Source organism: Canis lupus, chromosome 23 (assembly GCF_048164855.1).
Source record: "Canis lupus baileyi chromosome 23, mCanLup2.hap1, whole genome shotgun sequence".
Taxonomy (NCBI): domain Eukaryota; kingdom Metazoa; phylum Chordata; class Mammalia; order Carnivora; family Canidae; genus Canis; species Canis lupus.
In genome coordinates this window covers 24,594,820-24,617,363 of record NC_132860.1, presented here as the reverse complement: position 1 = coordinate 24,617,363, position 22,544 = coordinate 24,594,820, and the positions used below count along the sequence as shown (strand labels likewise).

The 22,544-nt window shown below is 38.9% G+C and overlaps 2 protein-coding genes across 4 annotated transcripts; both read right to left on the bottom strand.

Annotated features, from left to right (window-relative positions):
- Positions 1-486: 486 nt before the first annotated feature.
- On the bottom strand, positions 487-19,479 carry LOC140614918 (olfactory receptor 51E2). Of its 2 annotated transcripts, none has more exons than XM_072794350.1 (2): positions 19,243-19,479; positions 487-4,121 (listed from the first exon to the last, which is right to left on the bottom strand). In XM_072794350.1, the coding sequence occupies exon 2, from the start codon at positions 3,039-3,041 to the stop codon at positions 2,070-2,072; it is 972 nt and encodes a 323-aa protein (XP_072650451.1). In that variant the 5' UTR covers positions 3,042-4,121; positions 19,243-19,479; the 3' UTR covers positions 487-2,069. The 2 variants fall into 2 exon arrangements, with proteins under 2 accessions (XP_072650451.1, XP_072650450.1); XM_072794349.1 differs by having other exon boundaries at positions 487-3,090; positions 19,243-19,424.
- LOC140614919 (olfactory receptor OR51C1) lies at positions 11,630-19,479 on the bottom strand. 2 transcript variants are annotated; one of them, XM_072794351.1, is made up of 2 exons: positions 19,243-19,479; positions 11,630-12,643 (listed from the first exon to the last, which is right to left on the bottom strand). In XM_072794351.1, the coding sequence occupies exon 2, from the start codon at positions 12,640-12,642 to the stop codon at positions 11,698-11,700; it is 945 nt and encodes a 314-aa protein (XP_072650452.1). In that variant the 5' UTR covers position 12,643; positions 19,243-19,479; the 3' UTR covers positions 11,630-11,697. The 2 variants fall into 2 exon arrangements, with proteins under 2 accessions (XP_072650452.1, XP_072650453.1); XM_072794352.1 differs by having other exon boundaries at positions 11,630-12,677; positions 19,243-19,424.
- Positions 19,480-22,544: the final 3,065 nt, after the last annotated feature.

Here is a 22,544-nt window from a genome sequence, read left to right as displayed (position 1 = left end):
TCTCTTTGTTTCTTTAAGGAAATCACCTATTTCCTACATTCTGTCTCTTTCTCTCAGCCTTAGTTTATGTGTGTTGATTTGCTCCAACTTTGGAAGCCACTTTACTACCTCTGAGCAGGGAATCACAATTGAATGTTCACAGATACATATCCTAGGAGGACACTTCTCCAGGGGAAAGGTTAAGTGTCTGAGGTTTACTTTCCTAAGAAGAGCCCACAGGTTGGAGAGTCTTCCCCATGGTTTATCTACTCAAGTCCTCCACCAATATTTGTTCAGTGAAACTACTAAAGGAACACAATGACTTTAGCTTCTCATGAGATCTGATTTCAACTGTACAATGGAGATAGCTCACCTTGACATATTAAGCGTCTTTGCAAAGCTATAAACAATAGCTGGGGTGGAAAAGTAGCTACAGGACCTTCTGTATTTTAAAATCTGAGTTTATAGGATTTTATAAATATAAAAGCAGTAGGCATAACACTTAGCAAAATTTAAAATAAAAATTTATTATATCTTATACCTAAGTTAAAACCCAGACATTCAAAATGTTTGACAGGTACAGAATATACTTAAAAAAAGAAGATATGATTGAGAAGATGTAAGAGATAAATAGGCAAAAATATTCTTTCTTAATCTGGAAAGAAGCAGGCTGTAGAACATGAAAGGTGACTATAAAACATAAAGAGTAATCAGGGTTTGTTGCCCATGAGGGCAGGGTTATCTCTCAACACAAATATAGTCATTCATCTTTCAAGGCACACTTTAGAGAGAAAACAGAGAATTTGCACAGGCTGAGGAAATAAATGGCAGATGTTAAACAGGAAGCAATATAACGTGGAAATTCAGTAACTGTATTTGATTATCAAGTTCAATTTCAAATCTTGGCACCGCACCCACAAATTGTATGGATTAGTTACCTTGTTAATGAAAGCTTCATTTCTCTCACTTGTAATGGAGGACAAAAGTGGTACCTACTCCAAAAAATTGTTGTGAAGATCAGATAAAACCTCTAAAGCACATAACATAGTGCCTAGAACATGGTAAGCACTCAACACATGTTCCATGGCATTATGTGCAAGGACGTAGATAAATTCCCAGATAATGAATAATAAACCAACAGTGAGGTCTGTGACAAGCTTCATTTTATGTAAATTATCTATTTCATTTCTTCATTTTGAAGGTCACACATCAGCTAAACAAGATCATAATAAATAAATTTAGAAAGTAAAAACAAAAATGAGTCACTACTAACTTGAGCACATTTCCCTCAAGGCATAGGTGCTTTTCAAGTTAGTTCCAATCATGTGTCCTTATTGTTTTATTTTTAACATTATATGCATGTTTCATTTTATAGCAGATTCTTTAAAGGTCACATAATATTCCTTTTATATAGATTATTCCACATAACATTCCATTACATAAGTGAACCATACTTGAGTTTACTATTCCTTACTTTTGTATATTATATCTTAGGATTTTTAATATATGATTTCTCTAAATGATTATGTAACAACATATTTTATGAAAAACCTGCTTTCGGCACTTAGGGATATTTTGTTAGGATAAATTTCCAAAAGTGAGAATATAGCATTAAAGCATGTAACTTTCAAAAAGTTCTTGCTACACATTGCCAATTACACCATTAGCTGTGGTGGTCAAGAATTTATATTTCAACGTTATGAATTTTCATTAATAAAAACTGCTAATAGACAAAAATGCTGCCTAATTATTATTTTAATAAATGGTTTCTCAGATTACTAGTCAGGTAGAATAACTTTTCCCTTGTTAAAAAGTCAGTTGTATTTTTGTCACTCTTCTTTATGTTCTTTTTACTACATATCGGGGCATTGATGGATTTTCTAATTTAACCTTTTTGTACAATAATAATATCAATAACATTTTGACCTATGGAAATCATGATCGCTTCCAAACTTTCACCCCAAGCAGAGGTAGACTTTGGAGGCCACAGCAGAGAAAATCATTGATATGATAGGCAACTAGAATTAAGCTAGCATTAGGAAACCATTATGTGAAGGCATTAAAGATAAGGTAAAGTAGAATGGTAAGGATCATCTGCTCCCCACAGCCTGAGGGTCCTTGTCACAGCTGATCTTGAACATAGCTAGCACCCGAGTTCTGATCTGTTTGGTCTTGGCACCGTAGATGATGGGATTGATCACAGGAGGCAGAAGTAGATAGACATCACCCATGAGAACATGCACAATGGGATCAAGGCTGTTTCCAAAACGGTGTACCACTGAGAGGCCAATGAGAGGAACATAGAAGGCTAATACCACACCGATGTGTGACACACAGGTTCCAAAAGCCTTGGCCCGCTCTGACTTGGAAGGCAGTTGTAGAACTGTTCGTATAATCAGAAAATAGGACAAGGAGATGAAGAGGACATCCACACCCATAACCAACAGAATGGCTGTAAGACCATAGATCACATTGGGCAATGTATCTGCATAGGCCAACTTCATCATATCCTGGTGCACACAATAGGAGTGTGACAGCACATTGGAATGGCAGAAGGCCAGCCGCTTGATGAGCAGAGGCAGTGGGATAAAGAAGAGTGATCCACGGGCCACGGCCACCATGCCAATCTGGGCTGTTACTGTATTGTTGAGCACTGCTGCATGGCGCAGTGGGTGACAGATGGCTATATAACGGTCAAAGGCCATGGCCAGCAGGATAGTGGACTCAATAGCTGAAAGAGCATGAATAAAAAACATCTGGGCAATGCAGGCATCAAAAGTAATCTCCCGGGAATCAAACCAGAAGAGGGCGAGGATCTTGGGCATGGTGGATGTGGACAAGGCCAAGTCAATGGCTGCCAACATGCAGAGAAAGAGGTACATGGGAGCGTGTAGGCTGCGCTCTGTCCTTACGATGAAGACAACGATGCAGTTTCCAAAGAGTGCCACGGCATACATTGAAAGCAGGGGGAAGCCGATCCAGAAATGGGCTTCTTCTAATCCTGGGATACCAATAAGTACAAAGGTGGTATGTGTGAAGTTGCAGGAACTCATAGCTGGCATCGAGAAGGGGGTGCTGGTGAGGGTGAGGTCACCCTGGCAGCCTGCTAGCCTGCTAGGACATGGAGCACAATCAGAGAGGCCAGCCCTGGAAACCTAGGAACTGGATGAACCTTAGATCTCCCCCTCCTACTCTCTCTTTCCACTCTTGTAAGCCATTTAAGCTCTTTCATAAACTCTGAAGCCCTCTTCCAAAGGGAAAATGATAGCTCAAATTCATTTATCAATTGCTACTCTCAAGATCTATCTCATTTAAAAATTTTTTTATATTTGTTTGAGAGAGAGAGAGAGAGAGCTTATATGGGGGGAGGACCAGAGGAGAGGGAGAAGCAGACTCTGCCCTGAGCATAGAACCTAACTCGGGGCTCAATCTTAGGATCCCAAGATCATGACCTGTGCCAAAACCAAGAGTTGCATACGCAACCAACTGAGCCACCCAGGTACCCCTTGCCATTTACATTTTTAAAAGGGAACCTGGGGAGAATAGTGCTTATCCGAAAAATGTATCCTTTCCAAATTCCTTCAGACTCCGCCTGGCCTGCACCTTCATTACCTGGATATTGGGTGGTGCTTTTCTCAGATAGGTATTAAGAGATACCCTATTGAAAACCCTTTCCAGGTATGTTTCCTTTCTTTCCTCCAATTATTAATTCATTTTATAAGCATTTACTTATATGATCTATGTACAAGGCTATTTGTTAGGGCGAGGATCTTGGGCATGGTGGATGTGGACAAGGCCAAGTCATTGGCTGCCATTTTATAAGTATTTACTTATATGATCTATGATACAGAGATAAAAGACACATCTTTTGCCCTTCAGATGCCCTACCTGTGGTGGAAGATAGACAAATAACCAAATTCTTTGAGTTTTGGGATAAGTGTTAGCTTAAGGAGTGCATTTAATGCATGGGACAGGGAGAGGCATGATCAGAGGAATCTTCTTGACAGAAATGATTTTTTGTTCAGTCTTCAAACATGAGTAGGAATTAGAGAAAGGGAAAATGGGTATACTGAGCCAGTGGGGCTAGGGAGTTTTGTTTTGTTTTGTTTCCTTCAGATTTTCAGGATTCTAGGTCTCCAGGCCTAGCAAGGGGAGAAAGAAACACAAAACAACAATTTTTAAAAGAGGAAAAAAAACTAATAAAAAAAGCGACAAGTCAATCTATTAAGTGAAAAAAAGAAACTCTTTTGGGGTCCTCTGAGGAAAGAGAGTAGATCTCTCCAGTGACTTATCCAGAGATGAAGGTGCTGGCAGGGTGTGTGGCCTCCAGCAGATCCTACTTGCATTGTATGGTCCCTTGTGAAGGCTCTTCTCTCTGCTCCTGATGTTTCTCCACACTTGAAATCTGCCTCCAAGCCCACACTCCTTACCCCAAAGAGAACTTGGGTCGAGTCCTGATACTCCCAGGGCTTTCTCTTTTCTGGATTCTCTGGCAACAAGCCATTCATGTTAGGGAAAGCTTTTTGTTTTTGGAAGCCCAGCATTACTCTGCTCCCATCCTCCCACCCAAACACTTAGGCTTTGACTTCATCAAACACTTTCCCTGCTAGGCTCCTTAAGCGCTCTGGTCTCTAGAGCTAATTGTCTCTAAAGAGCCAAAGGCTTGGCTTTAATAAGAAGGACCTCTGAATCTTGGAAATAAATCTGCATGTGTCTTCATTACTGGTGGTACGGTAAACCTGTTCAACTCCCCAGGATTCTTCTTTACTACTAATCTGGGTCCTTACTGCAACTAGAAGATGCTCTTTCATTTGACTTTAGAGGGGGGAGGGGTTGGAGACCAGCAGTCTTAAAATATAGTGTGATAAAATGGGAACTAAGAGATTTGACTTGGACTATCCCCATCATGGATAAGCAAGGAAGAATAAATCTAAGATTCAAAGGTAACAAAATTCACACCTTTGACCACTCTTTGCTCTTCTCCCTATCCTCAGATCTTATGCAAAGAAAATAGCTACTCTCCTTGACAAATATGATATCACAAATTTCCCCCCAAGTTGCCATCAGAGAATGAAAAACCCTTTTCATAGGCAGATAATTGCATCCTTCAGTGAGATAAAAATAACTTATGTCTTGCATCCATCCAACCATCTATGTATCTATCATAGGTAGCTTGAGGAGAGTCAGAAATCTAAGCAAGTCAGGATGAAAGGTATGAGTAATGCTAAGGAAACTTCCCCGGAGGGAGGCCAGCTCACTGGATCTCTGTGTCCAAGAGAAATGGGGCCCGGAATGAAGGAAAAGACGTGGGGAGGGGTGTTACAGGGAGAGCACAGTAATGTATTCCCCCTTTCCCAAAGCCTCTCACCCATTATATTGTATGAGTACCCACAGATATAAGAGTCTCTTTTGGCCACAGAGTTGGACTCTTTCCCCACTTCTCTTTCTGCAAAGCACCTTTTTCTGCTTTGCTGGTAGCAGTCTAAGATTTTGGGCCATTATCTTGTCTCCCCAGTCACCTATCCCAGAAGAACTCAACTCTCTATCCCATGTTGTCCAGCCTTCTACCTAAAGTAACTCTTGGCCAGACCAAATTTCAGCTTCTCTTTGGGTCTAAATGTGGCTATTGCATTCATTCTAACTTGCCTTTCTGGACTGTCCACTAGTACTCTGGGACATTTCTTCTCAGCCCATGAAGATGTGTGTGGGACACAAGGGGGCTTCTCCCTCCTACCATGAGACAGTTGTGGGGTCCTCAAGGTCTCTTACGATGGCAGGGATTTGCCTTTCCCAACCCTAGGTGAAGTTGTACTCACTTGCAAACCATGCAGTCCTACTGAGAGAGAGCAGCTGGAGCTGGCTTATCCTTTCAAGCACAGGCCTATTTATAACACTGCCTAGGAGGCCCCTGGAAACAAGCTATGGACTGAGGCCCCTGGGGCTTGGCAGGCAAGGAACAGCATCTCTATGTTCACTTGTGTGTCACTCCTACAGGCTTCTCACTATTTCTGTCTGGTATATGTGTTGTAGAGGGGTGATTATGATGATCTATCCCCACTCTTAAATATAACTCAAACTCCCCAGGTAGCAACAGTGATTAGAGCTTTTCATCATTAGCCACTTTGCATGACAGACATCATGGAAGTATAGTTATGTCCTTGAGCTCTAGAAGTTCACATCCTTTTTAAAAATCAAGATAGGTGGGCAGCCCCAGTGGCACAGCGGTTTAGTGCCATCTGTAGTCCGGCGTGATCCTGGAGACCCAGGATCGAGTCCCACGTCGGGCTCCCTGCATAGAGCCCGCTTCTCCCTCTGCCTGTGTCTCTGCCCTCCTCTCTCTCTCTCTCTCTCTCTCTCTCTCTGTGTGTGTCTATGAATAAATAAAATCTTAAGAAAAAAACAAGATAGGTACACAAAACCAGTAATTCCCAGAACTCAGAAAAAGGGCAGGCACTTCTTCAGTTTCTCATTCTTGGCTTTACTTTCCATTGATGAAATAGACTTTGAGGTAGGAAAGCCACTCTCTGTAACCTGTGTTACAGATAAGGAATGGATAACATGAAGGCTCTTTGCCTCAGTTACAGAGTTATTAGTGATAATATTGGTTGGAGAACTAGGTATTCTGATTCTATATTTATTAACATTTAACAAATATTATTAGGGACCTACAGTGTAATAAAATATGCAATTTTTTTAAAAGCTCACCCTCATAGATTATACATCCTGGTGAGAGGAACACACAGTCCATGATTAACATGAGAAACAATAGTTTCTCCTTATGACTACCTAAGGAGAAAAATAGAGGTAAGAAGAGAACAACTAAATCCTGGGGTGGGTGGTTGAAATTTTAAATGAACTTGCCAGGTTTATCTTTGTGTATGGTGAAAGAGAGTGGTCTAGTTTCATTCTTCTGCATGTGGATGTCCAATTTTCCCAGCACCATTTATTGAAGAGACTGTCTTTCTTCCAATGGATAGTCTTTCCTCCTTTATCGAATATTAGTTGCCCATAAAGTTCAGGGTCCACTTCTGGATTCTCTATTCTGTTCCACTGATCTATGTGTCTGTTTTTGTGCCAGTACCACACTGTCTTGATGACCACAGCTTTGTAGTACAACCTGAAATCTGGCATTGTGATGCCCCCAGATATGGTTTTCTTTTTTAAAATTCCCCTGGCTATTCGGGGTCTTTTCTGATTCCACACAAATCTTAAAATAATTTGTTCTAACTCTCTGAAGAAAGTCCATGGTATTTTGATAGGGATTGCATTAAACGTGTATATTGCCCTGGGTAACATTGACATTTTCACAATATTAATTCTGCCAATCCATGAGCATGGAATATTTTTCCATCTCTTTGTGTCTTCCTCAATTTCTAGCAGCAATGGCCACTATAGCCAAACTGTGGAAGGAGCCTCGGTGTCCAACGAAAGATGAATGGATAAAGAAGATGTGGTTTATGTATACAATGGAATATTACTCAGCTATTAGAAATGACAAATACCCACCATTTGCTTTAACGTGGATGGAACTGGAGGGTATTATGCTGAGTGAAGTAAGTCAGTCGGAGAAGGACAAACATTATATGTTCTCATTCATTTGGGGAATATAAATAATAGTGAAAGGGAAAATAAGGGAAGGGAGAAGAAATGTGTGGGAAATATCAGAAAGGGAGACAGAACGTAAAGACTGCTAACTCTGGGAAACGAACTAGGGGTGGTAGAAGGGGAGGAGGGCGGGGGGTGGGAGTGAATGGGTGACGGGCACTGGGTGTTATTCTGTATGTTAGTAAATTGAACACCAATAAAAAAAAAATAATTAAAAAAAAAAAAAATAAATGAACTTGCCAGGGAATGCCTCACATAATGGAGACATTTGAGAGCCCTACAGGGAGTAACAAATATATCCATGTGATCACTGAGGAAGACAATTCAAGGAAAGAAGAACAGAAACTACAAATCTTCTGAGAAGGGATGTATCTGGATGTTTAGAATAACAAGGAGGCCAGTGTGCCTGAGTAGAGAGAACAAAGGGATGAGTAATATATAGAGAGAATCAGATACATAATAGGGAATTGGATCATATAGGGCTTTATGGGACTTTATACAGGACAGTTAAGGATTTACTTAGAGTCTGCATTCAGGTAGCTATAAGAGCAGCCATGTTTCTACTACTGCTCTGGCTTTCAGGAAAGTCTCCAAGGCATTGCAAGCTTGTCCACCTTGGTGAGAGGTGACGTCCATCCTGCAAACCACCCATTCCAAAATTGTCCAAAATACCCACTCCCTCATGAGGAAAGCTTGCATATTTTCAGGATAGTGGGGCCACCCATAGGTTAGGATGTGTGTAGGGGGTGGTGAGGTAGGAGAGAAACATCTGTAGAAGTAGTATGAACATCTTGGCTGTCTGGTTCTTTAGTCTAAAGTTCCTTCTTATTCTGATTTTTAGGACTCTGTTCCCCAACATTTTTCTCTATGTTTATCCTTCTCTCCCACAAATAAACAAATATTTAGACTGTAAATCTACAGCATCTTAACTTTTCACTTCTTTCCAACAGTGAATGAATGAGTCATAGACATTCCCTGATCCTGGGAATAAGAGTCTATGGTGAGGAAACAGTTACAGGAGAATCTGAAATGGGATGTCCTGAGAAAAAAGCACTAGGTACTGCAGAAGCACTTGGAAAGGAGTGAGAAGCCAGGAGATGTTTCTGAGAGAAAGTCATTTCTATTCTGAGTCAGGAGAAGGGAGATAGTGAGCGTGCTGAAGAGGGAGGTGATCCAGAGCAATCACAGCTAAGAAATGCAAGTGGTTAGTTGTGTCTGGAGAACTGAACAGAGGGCAAGCAATGAGGCTTGAGAGGTACAGAGAGCCAGCTCATTCAGGGTTGTTATTATTTTATTATGTGGCAGACCCCAGTTTGGGGTCTGGAAGACAGTATGAATGAAACAAAATTATTCCCAAAGAACTTATCTGGTAATGGGGAAACTAGGGAAGAAATAATGGGTATGTAATATTTTGATGGGAAAAGGGAGTGCCAAATATTAAAAATGAGACAGGTAAGGAAGACAGTGAATGCAGACAGAAATTGAAGGAGAGGTGTTGTTATTTTTAAGTCAAGGGCCCTGAAATAAGGTAACACTTAGGCAGAGACCTGCATAAGGTGAAGGAGTAAGTCACGAGGGTGTCTGGGGGAAGAACATCAAAGTAAGGCGGACAGAAAGTGTGAGGTTTGATGATGAAGCATGGTTTAGTGAGTTTAAGTAAATATTTGGAGGCTGGTGCAGGTATAGTAGAATGAATAAAGAGGACAGAAGTAGGAGATGAAGTTGGGATGATAGAGGGGAGTTAAATCATGTAGATCATTGTGAGATATTATAATGACTGTGAATTTTCCTTGGGCAAGACAGAGACACTGGAACATGTTGAACAAATGACGTGGCATGATCTGTTTTATGTATTAAAATAATCATTCTAACTGCCATGGGGAAAGTAAAGCAAAAGTAGATGAAGGAAATCTGCCAGGAGACTATTAGATTTCATATTCAAGATGATGATGGCTTGACACATGGTGGTAGCAGCAGAGGTGATAGAAAGTTAAATTCTAGGTATCAATATCTGGAATATCTGAAAGAAAGAGTCATCAGGATTTGCTGATAGGTTGAATGTGGAGTGGGAGAGACAGACAGGTGTGTAATGACTCCAAAAGTTCTATCTCAGCAACATGAAAAATAGAGTTTCAGAGTTAGGGAAGACATGGTTGATATGAATATTGGGATATGTATGTATGTATGTATGTATGTATGTATTTATTTATTTATTTATTTATGATAGTCACAGAGAGAGAGAGAGGCAGAGACATAGGCAGAGGGAGAAGCAGGCTCCATGCACTGGGAGCCCAACGTGGGATTCGATCCCAGGTCTCCAGGATCGCGCCCTGGGCCAAAGGCAGGCGCCAAACCACTGCGCTACCCAGGGATCCCTGGGATATGTTTTTGGATATGATGAGTCTGAGATGACTATTAAACATTCGAGTAGGATTACTGATACATAATATATTAATCTGGACTATGAATATTAGTTTGGGATTTACCAGCACGTAGATGAGATTTAAATCTATGATGCTAGATGAGATAATGAAAAATGAGAATATAATGAAGAAAAAACAGGTCTGAGAACAAAATTGTGGAACATTCCAACATACAAAGATCAGGGAAATGAAGACCAACTATTGTATTGAGACGAAAATGTTATTGTCAAGCAAACTGAGAATTTTGATGTCATCCTGGTTACTAAATAGTTAGTACTATTGTCACTTAATAAACTTCCTGTAGATATGACTGACTACTACTCCTTCCTTGCTGGATCTGATACCACCTATAGGGCCCATCTTTACTGAATGATATCAGTATGTCATTGAAATACGTACTTTAAATATTTGAGAGTTAATGGACATACCCAGGTGGGAAAAAAATAATTTACTTGCTGGATTAAGCCATTATCTGAAGCATATGCCACAGATTAAATATTTGCAAGTAAATGACATGAGGTGAAATTCATTTGCAATTCTCAATCATTTTTTAGTTTCTGCTAGGACAGAAAGTTCATGGAAGGCAGAGAGAAATTCTAGAATATGTTTAGTTGGGAGAGAACATCAGGTAGAAATACACTTGTATTTTCAGGTCTGAAAATTCTGTTTTGGGCTTTTTCTCCATAATTTGGTCAAAAATTTCTAGAGGATAGAGTTGTGGGTTTTTTTTGTTTATTTATTTGTTTTGCTTCTTTATATTCCCTAGTACAAATTACATGACCCATATATATGTATATATACAAATTATATTCATGTATAATTATACATAGTTTATATTATAGATAGCAATATAGCTAAAGTTAAGAGTGTTGGGGGACCCTGGAGTCAGTTTGCGTGCATGTGAAATACGGCTCTGTTGTTTATGAGCTATTTAAGCAAGTAACTTAACATTTTTGTCCTCAATTTTCTCATTTATCAAAGAAGAAGCTACCTTACAATGTTGTTTTAGATATGTTAATACATGTAAAAAACACTAAGAACCATGGCTAGTCAAAGGAAGTAATACATGCTAGAAAAAATAATTATTGCAGCTAGAAAAATACTAACTGCACTAACTAAAGGAGTGGCTTTCTCATAATGTGTCATTCTAACTGATCTAAAGTGGACAAAGTCAGGAGATACAGTTTGTTGGCAGGATAAATAACAGTTTAGAATAAACAGTGATGAGTGAGATAAATGCTAGATTTGGGGCTTTATACTATTCATCCTTCTATTCTTATGTCTTCATCTCTTCTATTCATCCCTTCTTTTTTTAATTAATTTTTTATTGGAGTTCAATTTGCCAACATCCCACCAAGTGCCCCCCTCAGTGCCTGTCACCCAGTCACCCCAACCCCCCGCCCACCTCCCTTTCCACTACCCCTTGTTTGTTTCCCAGTTAGGTGTCTCTCATGTTTTGTCATCCTCACTGATATTTTCACTCATTTTCTCTCCTTTTCCCTTTATTCCCTTTCACTCTTTTTTAATATTCCCCAAATTCTATTCTATTCTTATGTCTCTATCTCATCTGTAAAATGTCAAGCTAACTGATGTTCTAAATATATGCCAGCTTTAATTTAAAATTTTTGTTTTATGTCACCAGTTTTATTTTTAAATTGATAACGTAGGCCATCTCTAGAATTCTCTGATTCTACATGTCTTTGGAATAGAGAATTTTTATCACAGCTCTGCGTATCTGTTTTGTCTTCACGCTGTAGATGATGGGGTTCATTACAGGAGGGATCAAGAGGTAAGTGTTAGCAATCATTGTATGAACATAGGCTGGAGCTCGTTTTCCAAATCTGTGAACAAAGGACAGACTGATCAATGGAAAATAGAAAATAGCAACAGCCCCAATATGGGAGATACATGTGCTGAAGGCTTTCTTCCTCTCTTCTGGGGATGCAATGCTGAGGACAGTCTTAATAATCAAAATGTAAGAAAGGAGGATGAGGATTGAGTCCACACCAACAGTAGAGATCATGGCTGTCAGCCCAACTGCATTGTTGATCCTGGTGTCTGTGCACGAGAGCTTCATCACATCAGGGTGGAAGCAGTAGGAGTGGTGGAGCACGTGGCTGCGGCAGAAGGACAGTCTTTTAAGAAGTGCTACCATTGGTGTCAGCATTAGTGTTCCCCTGATGACAATTGTCACTCCAATTTGAGCTATTCTGGAATCGGTTAAAATGGTGGCATACCTGAGTGGATTAGAGATGGCCACAAAACGATCAAAGGCCATGGCCAACAGCACCGAGGATTCCATGACAGTGAAGAGTTTAATAAAGAACATCTGTGACAAGCAAGCATTAAAGCTGATCTCCCTGGCATTGAACCAGAATATACCCAACATGGTGACCAGGGTGGATATGGATAGGCCGAGGTCAGTGGTAGACAGCATGGAAAGGAAATAATACATGGGTTCGTGGAGGCTGGGCTGAGTGACAATGGCAAAGAGGATCAGGCTGTTTCCTGAGAGGGCGGTTATGTAGAGAAAGCAGAAGGGAATGGAGATCCAGGTGTGGAAGGCTTCCAGCCCGGGAACACCAGTTAGCAGGAAAATGATGGAAGTAGATGTGGTATTCTGGAAGTTTGGCATGCTGGATTAAAAATATAGAGTTCCAAGATGAAACTCTGGAACAACAACAAAACTATATTTTTTGTATTAATCCAATTATGAATAATTTTATTCAACTAAAAACTGACCAAAGATAAATATTTATATGCTATGTAAAAATGAATTGCTCATTTAAATTGATAAAGGAATTGTAAGTTTTCAACTGCCGTAGTAGGTACCATTCCTTCTTTTTTTTTTAAGATTTTATTTATTTGTTTATTCATGAGAGACACAGAGAGAGGGAGAGAGAGAGAGAGAGAGGGGCAGAGAGAGAAGCAGGCTCCATGCAGGGAGCCTGATGTGGGACTCGATCCCAGGACTCCAGGATCACGCCCTAGGCTGAAGGCAGGCGCTTAACCGCTAAGCCACCCAGGCGTTCCAACCATTCCTTCTTATATGTGCCCCAGCCCATCATTTTTTTTTTTTCTGTGACCCCTTGCTGGTAGTTATGTTTATACTATGTGACCTTTCCTTCCACTTCTCTAGCCAGAGATGACTGGACAAAGTGAAAACACTTTACCTGAGATTGGACAATTATATTTCATCCTTTCCGGATTTTCAAATTGTGATAAGGAGGTAGTAGGTTATTTTTTTCCGTATGGTTGGCATCAGAGAAAAATAAACTGGGACTGTGGAACAGCAATATTACATCAGCCTCAAGTATAGAAAGCAGAGAAGCTTACAAACAAGTTGGGAAGCCAGAAAATATTGAGAAAGGGATACTTATAATACAATGTAACACATATGAAATGCTAATAGATGGCCTAGGCACCAGTACAGTCATGTGCAGATGTGTAAGGTATCTAACCTTGAAAGTGACACCTGCAATGTAGCATCTAGTGTCTCATTTAGGAGGTGGAGTTAGAACACAGACCTATTGCCTCAGGGATAGAGGCCTCTGCCTGCCATATGATATAGCATACTGCCATATTCAGTTAGAGTTCGCTCTTCATCTGCCTAAAGAATAGTTGTTCTCTGTGTTGTGAAGACATACTTCTCAGGAGATATTTAATAGAATTTTACTATTTTGCCTTGGAGAGAAAGATACCTTTTCTGGGAACATCACACTTTGTTTTTTATTGAGTACAGAATTACAGACTATTCAGATGGGTATGTATGAGTTGGAAGAGGGAGTCTTGGAAAAACAGACATTGGGGCTGTGACTGGAGAGGTTCAGTCAGCAAAGTAACTATTCCTCAGGAGAACCTAAGTATTTTCCAGACCACTCAAATTCACCCAGATAAAGTGCCTCAAGGATTCACTAAAGAAATCTTAGTTTAAAAAATTGGGAAATTTTAAATTGAAATCAATGAAAAATTAGAGGGAAAAGATGTTCAAAGTTACATGAATTGACCCAATAAGTAAACCATAACTTTAGACTCTATAGTTTAGAGTCTTGAGAATGTCCTCAGGGAACCAATTAAATTACTATCAGAAATGTTTAATCAAACCTCCTAATGGGAGTAAGAGTTGACAGAAAGGAACCATTAAGAAAGGGCACATTTTGGGGCACCTGGGTGGCACAGTGGGTTAAGCCCCACCTTGGGCTCCCTGCTCAGTGAGGAGACTGCTTCTCCCTCTCTTTGTGTGTGCTGGCTCTCGCTCTCCTTAAAATAAATAAGTCTTAAAAAAAAGGGGAATATTTTCTTGTGGTCACTGTTTCTAGTGACTATTGATTGTCATGAATACAACTGACATTATGCTGAAATGAATTCGATACAGACTTGCTCAAATGGCATGCATTTCAGTTAATTATGAAAGTTTGAGAGTTGATAAGTTTAACAAATCTGATGTTTAACAAGTTCTGTTAGCCCTTTTCATAAATATATTGATTTCTGAAAAATATTTTTAGTAACTATATTTAGTTTTAAAAATACATATTGATCAGAAGTGCAAATTAAAACTCTACTTATTAAATTAATAGTACTTATAATACTTAAAAATGGATTCACCTCTCAAATGAATGGATTCATCTCTCCACAAGTCTTTTTTTAAAAGATTTTATTTATTTATTTATTTTAAAGATTTATTTATTTATTCATTCAGAGAGAGTGAGAGAGAGGCAGAGACACAGGCAGTGAAAGAAGCAGGCTCCATGCAGGGAGCTCGACGTGGGACTCGATCCCAGGTCTCCAGGATCACATCCTGGGCTGAAGGCAGGCACTAAACCACTGAGCCACCCAGGGATCCCCCTCTATAAGTTTTTTTATTTTTATTTTTATTTTTTTATAAATTTATTTTTTATTGGTGTTCAATTTGCCAACATATAGAATAACACCAAGTGCTCATCCCATCAAGTGTCCCCCTTGTCTTTGATCTGTTTATTTACTGTTAATTTCCAGAACCTGGGTCTCAGCTTTTGAAGTTAACAACTTCCTGGATTCCATGGCAGCTAGAGTATTTATGAAAAAGGGAACAGTTCAATTGTGTGTTAAAAGGGTTGAGGTATCTTTTTAGAGAAACTAGTACTTGAAAGATTGCTATGTTTTGTGTAAATAGAAATAAATTATTCCAAGGCTTCTAGAATGGTATAGTGAAAGTATTGAGCCAGAATGAACCTGTAATATATATCCCTTCCTTTGTTCTTGCCTTATACGCTCAGAAACTTTAACTGAGCACCTACTTTGGGCATAGTGTTGTGTTAGAAGCTAAGGCATATGCCAACAAAACCCTTCTTAGTTTAAAATCAAGTGAGGGAGAAAGAATTATAAATAGTTATTTATAAATAACTTTAACATCTAGTATACAGTGGTGAATGACAAAAAGGGTTATTAGGGGTACAGAGTGCCTCCATATGTGTCACTTAAGTCTGGCTATCGTGAAGACTTTCACAATGCTTATCACTATGACATGCACTGATTGAGTTGTAACTTTTGTTATTGAGTGCTAGGAAATTTTATAAAGAAATATTTTTTTAAGTTGCTATCAGAACAATTTCTCTTTCATCCTGACTTCTTCATGGCTCCCTTATTATTTTAAGAAATTTATTCATTACACATTTTCATTCTTGTCAGTTTTTTCCCTTCCCTTTCTTGTTGAGAGAGATCAGAAGAAAAACAATTGTAGGCTGAACTGATCTGAGTCTGGCAGAAGAGAATTCCCTCAAATTCCCTCCTTTCCATTGCTGTACAACTGAGTCTTCCTGTACCCTCTCCTCATCCATGCTGGGTGCAGATGTAGAATATTCCTTATTCCTTTTCCATAGCTAGTAACTCTATCTAAGCTCTTGATCATCCATCATCAACACTTAGTTCATTTCATCATCAAACTGGGAGCTGATTGGGTATTGTGTCAGCACTAAGGATATGAAGCAAATAAAATAACAGTGGTTTGGTGCTTGAGAAACCAAAGTGTTGTCAACACTTCATCTTTTTAAGACTGAAAACTTTATCTCTAATAAGAGCCCAGTGATTCCTATGAAAACGAAAAGTTACCAGTTTGGAACACCTACTACATGCTAGGCACTGCATATAAGAGGAATCAAAGATAAAGAAATACCACTAGCTATAAAAGTACATCAGATAAAGTTTTTCTAAGTTAAAAAGACAGAATAGTGTGGAATGACAGATTCTGAGTATGTGTATACATGAATGTGCCTGTGTGTCAAGAGGAATTAGTTCCAAGAACTCTTACTTGAATAAATGAATTAGAACTGTGTAATGTTTTGATGGGTGGATATAAGTTTATAAGGATGAAAAGCAGAAAAAGGATGTTCTTGACATAAATAAAAAAGTGAGCAGAAACCAAATGAAGTAATAACATGGTTTGTTAGCTACAATAAAATTTAAATACTGGAGCCTTAAATATGATGCTGGGTGACATGGGAGATGATCTAGAGAAATCAGCAGAGCCAGGACATGAACATCTTGCATTCAATGGAAAGGAGAAGGAACTTCAATTTTAGCTGCAGAGCATCAAGAGCTAGGCATTTCAAAAATATTTTATGAATAAGTAAACAAATCATTCTTCATTTCTTTTCCCTTAACTCTAACAAAATTCCTTTCCTTCTTTAGTATCTTAGATAGTACCAGTGGCTCCCTTTCTGCAGCTTCAATTCTCAGGTTTTGCCCCAAACCATTAATGAAAACTTCCCACAAATTTATACAGATGTTTTCAACACATTCAATTCAACCAAGATATATTGACCATCTTTCTTAATTGGTCCCTGGGCTTTGCTAGTAAGGAAAATAAGAGACGAACCATTTTTTCTCCCTCAATTTCCTGCCTTCTCTTTTGTAACAACAACAACAAATATTCTTTGAAGGACAGTCTGCCTGTGTTTATTATTCCTTCACCTTCGGTAATAATCTGGGTTCTTGCTCTAATGACTCTCAGGAAATTCTCCAACTTAGGTCACCAATGACTTTCTAAATACCAAGCCTTAAAGTTTATCTTTAGATTTGTTTTCCTCTCCTTCATTTCAAATTTTTGCAGTTTTTAGGCACCGTTTCTTTGAAACTTTCTCCTTCATTAATTTCAATGATGGTTATTTTATGTTTTTTTTTAAATTTATTTTTCTGTCTTTCAGTTGTGGTATTCTTTAAGAGTCTTTTTCTTTCAAGAAGCCCCTGGTTTTTGTTTTTGATGTTTTGTTTTGTTGTTTTTGCTCTCTGATATACTCTCCTTGGGATATCTTAGTTTTTCCCATGGCTTTAAATAGCACTTATATTCAGATGACAGCAAATCTGAAATCTAATTATAGATTCTCCTTGGTTCTATATTTTTTAAGTTAACAGGATCTTTGAAGCCATGGCAAAATGTCTGGCATGAAACTTGAAGGCAGTAATGAATCCTGGAACTAGAGTGAGGTGATCAAATAGACAATTTGGAAAGCTAATAGGCAGCACTTTGGAGAACAGGACAAAGTTCTCTGCTTAGTGCCAGTGAACAAAAGGTGAATAAACTACTTTATCTACCCCTGAGGGATACTCCCACCCATAATCCATCAGACAGCTCAGCCTCAATATGAGCCAGACAGAACTCATTCCTTCTCCCATTCCAAACCTGGCTCTCTCTCCTATGCCTCATTTTCCAGTAAATTACATCGAACTAACAAATCATCTAACACAGTTACTGCCTTCATGCACACACATACACTCTTCTTCTCTCTCATCTACTACATGCAAATGTTCATAAAATATTTTTTTAATTTACTTCTAAAGTGTCAAAAACTGGAAAATCAGGAGGTTTCTATTTGAGGAATAGCAATGTGATTCAGAGTGGGTGTTTGAAGTTGTACTTTATTGTCTTTCTCTTAATTGAAAACAAAAATACCCACTCATATCAAAGAATAAAGAAAGGCTAATGGATTTATCAGGGAGAGGTACTAAAATTCCCCAAACTACTCTTTGTGCTACCATCACCCTGGAATCTGTTTAATCCATCCTTTCCAATCTGTGTACAACCTTTCTTCTCTCTTGTGAGATATAAGGTATAGTCTCCTAATTAATTTTCCTGTCCTCTCAGATCACAACAATGCTCTTGTTTCGTTGCACTGTTATGAGCTATAGTTCATGGCTATGTCTTTTACTGCTGAACAGATTATACACCATTATCAATATTGTCCAAACCATTGCTAATGGCATCACTGTAATGTCTGACTGATCTGGGTTCAGATCCTTGTTCAACCACTAACCAGTTTTGAGACTTTTTACAGCAATAATAATCAAAAAATATTAGTCATAATAACAGCTACCAATTATTGGAATTTGTTCTGTGAACATTACAGAGCTAAGATTTGAGAAACATTCTTTTAATTCTCACACGGGGACGTCTGGGTAGCTCAGCGGTTGAGTGCCTGCCCTTGGCCCAAGGTATGATCCTGGAGCCCTGGGATCGAGTCCCACATGGGCCTCCCTGCGAGGAGTCTGCTTCTCCCTCTGCTTGTGTCTCTGCCTCTCTCTCTGTGTGTCTCTCATGAGTAAATAAATAAAATCTTAAAAAAATTCTCACTACAACATCATTTGGAAAGTATTATTAAATTCATTTTGATTCCCTTTTTCTGATAAACTGAGTGTCAGAGAGATTATGAAACATATTGAGAATCACACACAGCTAGTGAATGTCAGATTTTAAACCCAACTTAAAAAAAATTCCCACATTCATAATCCCCAAAACTATGGTTTCATGTATAAGTAGTATAAACTTTCTTTGATCCAGTTTCCTTATCTATAAGGTAGATTATATTCTGCACCTAATACAGTTCCTGGCATGCAGTAGGTGTTCAAAATTTGTATTTTTTAAATTTTTAGTAAGAATAATTGGGATTAGAAATGAGATCTTTGGCTCCTGTTAACCTCTTTGGTTTTCTTAAGCACCAAGCCACTATTATAAGTTACATAGCAGCCTGAGTCATTTTCTTAACAAACCATAAGCTATCCAACCCACACTGGGCAGAATAACATGCCCTTTTCTGCAGGTTTCCTGAGAACAAATAATTCTACAAATTCTGCCTCCCACCTCAGCCCACCATCCCGTGGTATCTATCCTAATTCTGCACATTGTGAGGAAAGTCTTCCTGTGAATAAGAAAGTTCAGCTCACCTAGAGTCAAGCCTTTTCACTGAATAAAAGTTTTACTTACAGAGTTTGTACAGCAGTTCTGCTTGTCACTCTCAGGCTACTCAGAAGGCTGAGGAGACTTTAGATTCCAGGAGAGGACTGAGCTTATGAGGAGACTTAGTCCAGCCTGAATGGAGACAGGCACAGAGCTGAGAGACCCGTTCCTGGTGGTGGTTTCACTCACTGTGCCTCCAGGGGTATGCTGGTTCCCAGAGGACTTCTTTTGCCTTATACAGTCTTTGTCTGTCTGTTCCATTACGCAATTACTTATTGTAGCAAAGTGCTTTATAGGCTGATGTATTTTTTTTTGTCCTTGTGCCCTTTTATTGAAGTGTGTTTTGTAAAAACAGTTTTGAGACATAATTCACATATCATAAAATTCACCCATTTAAAATGTACAATTCAATAATTTGTAGTAAATTCACCAAGTTGTACAAGCATCATCATGGTTTACTTTTAAAAAATTTTTATTACCATAAAAAGAAATCTCATGCCCGTGAGCAGTCACTCTGAAGATGATTTTTAAAAATGAAATTCTATGCTAAATTGGTAAAAGGCATTTCCTTTGTTGTATGTAAATCATACTCTACTCCATAGATCCTTAGCATCTATTACTATTCATAACTGTCCTATTTCGTTAACCTACCTATGCTTCTTAGCAGCTTGTCTCTTTCAACTCTTGCATAAGAGTATCCTGTATTCCTTTTTTTTTTTTTTTTTTTTTGAGTATCCTGTATTCCAAACATCATCCTAAGTGCTGGACATTTAAAAAAAAGGGGGGGGGGGAACTGGAGGGTGTTTTGCTGAGTGAAATAAGTCAATCAGAGAAGGACAAATATTATATGGTCTCATTCATTTGGGGAATATAAAAAATAATGACAGGGAATAATGACAGGAGGAAACGAGAAAAAAATGAGTGGGAAATATCAGAAAGGGAGACAGAACATGAAAGACCCCTAACTCTGGGAAACGAACTAGGGGTGGTGGAAGGGGAGGTGGGTGGGGGGTGGGGGTGACTGAGTGACGGGCACTGAGGGGGGCATTTTATGGGATGAGCACGGGGTGTTATTCTGTATGTTGGCAAATTGAACACCAATAAAAAATAAATTTACAAAAAAATAAAATAAAATAAAAAGGGGGGGGATACAACATAGTTTTTACTGTCCAGGGTTTCTTAGTTTAGTTTAGAAACACACTGTTAGCTGATAATTACCAATACTGATAATCAATGATAATGTTTTCTAGCGGCATGAACCAAGTACTTGGAGAACATCATAGTTAAAAATCTCAGTCTACAGTTAGGTGTGCAGAAAATACATTTTTAATTACTTTTTCATAGTTTAACCTGTTTTCTGTTTTGAGTCCAAGCCTACTAGCTGGGAGGAAACTAACAACAATAATTTGGGATTCTCTCCACTTGTGTTTAAATTTTGAGGATCTTGCATTGTACCAAGGGCTTTAAGTATGTGGATGATGGATCTGGCCAGTGTTGCAAGCTAAACAGGTGACAGTTGTTCCCCCTAGTCTTGAGAAAATAGAGTACCCACAGATTGCTATAGACTGTCCATATTCTCTACTTATGGACTCTTTAGGTCCTCAGATGTTTTACCATTTCTGGACTACTCTAGAGCATATGAGTCTTGGAGTCTACCCTTGATTTCTGACTCTTATACTCTTATATAAGCCTGCAGATCTTAATATCTTTGAAACTATAACTGAAATGTAATTATTCTTCATCACCCCCAAGAGTGCCTCCCTTTTCCAAGGATCCATTATCTCTCACTTGGATAGTTTCAGTGGCTTCCTAACTATTCTCCCTGATTCCATCCTTCTCTCTCCCTATTACCCAGTCTGTTTCACCACAGAAAATATCTTGGCCTGAAATATTTTATTCTTTTTTTATTTATCAGAGTTATTTTATTCTTTTTTTTAAATAATAAATTTATTTTTTTTATTGGTGTTCAATTTGCCAACATACAGAATAACACTCAGTGCTCATCCCATCAAGTACCCACCTCAGTGCCCGTCACCCATTCACCCCCACTCCCTGCCCACCTCCCCTTCTACCACCCCTAGTTGGTTTCCCAGAGTTAGGAGTCTCTCATGTTCTGTCTCCCTTTCTGATATTAATGAAAAAATAATTGTAATGATAAGTAATAACAATAAACATTAATAATTGCTTTTTTAAAAAAGATTTTTGCTTATTTATTTGAGAGACAGAGCACAGGCAGGGGGACAGAAGGCAGAGGGAGAGGGAAAAGCAGGCTCCTTGCTCAGCAGAGAGCCTGACATGGGGCTGGATCCCGGGACCCTGAGATCGTGACCCTGAAGGCAGACACTCAACTGACTGAGCCACCCAGGTGCCCCAATATTAACAATTGTTAATAACCTATTATGAGTGAGCACAAACTAAACTGTGGTGACTTTTCTATGGATTGATACTGAGTCACTTTGTTTATTACAAAAAGTAAATGTATGAAGTGGATATAATTATTTTCCCCATGTAAAAATGAAGAAATGGAAGTGAAGTGGTTACATAATTAGCCTAAGGTCATACGTTTGGTGACAGAGCTGAGCTTTGGAGCCTGGCTATCTGGTTCTAAATACTTTGATTTTAACTAATGTTTGTCAACTCTACATGTTGGAAACATCTCTTTGAATTTTCAGTACATTTTTTTTTTCCCATTGAGTCTCAGTCATTTCATGGCAGACTTATCCAGCGCTATGAAGATGTCTGCCCCATCTGTTGAAGCGCCTTCTGTGGGAACACTGTGTTTCTCTTAATTCTGAAGATATCTAAATTGATAGCATATTTATCAGGCTTTTTTTTTTTCAGGCTTTTGATGAACTCCTGGAAAGAACTGTGTCTTCCCAGGCTTTCCTGGGATCTAGAATCTTGTGACAGAAGGAAAAAAAATTAAACAGGATGGAGATCCCTGGGTGGCTCAGCAGTTTAGCTCCTGCCTTCGGCCCAGGGCATGATCCTGGAGTTCCGGGATCAAGTCCCACATCGGGCTCTCTGCATGGAGCCTGCTTATCCCTCTGCCTGTGTGTCTCTCATGGATAAATAAATAAAATCTTTTAAAAAATTTAAACAGGACAGCTAAGGCCTGAAGTATGTTTAATTAGTTATTGTTCTTGAAACTACCAGCCCTCGCAATTTGCCACTAATTGTCAAAGGCTATATTAATGGCCAAAGGCTGAAGGCCACTTATGAGTATCCACAGTTTTAACAGAAGCTATCTGTCAAACATATTTAATGTCTCCACCACAGAGGTGATTGGATTAGTGTCAATTTTAGAACAGTTATCAGAGCAGCCTCGT

What these genes read in the sequence shown, in the direction of transcription:
- LOC140614918 (XM_072794350.1), bottom strand. Translation starts at nt 3,041, where the DNA reads ATGCCAGCTATGAGTTCCTGCAACTTCACACATACCACCTTTGTACTT.
- LOC140614919 (XM_072794351.1), bottom strand. Translation starts at nt 12,642, where the DNA reads ATGCCAAACTTCCAGAATACCACATCTACTTCCATCATTTTCCTGCTA.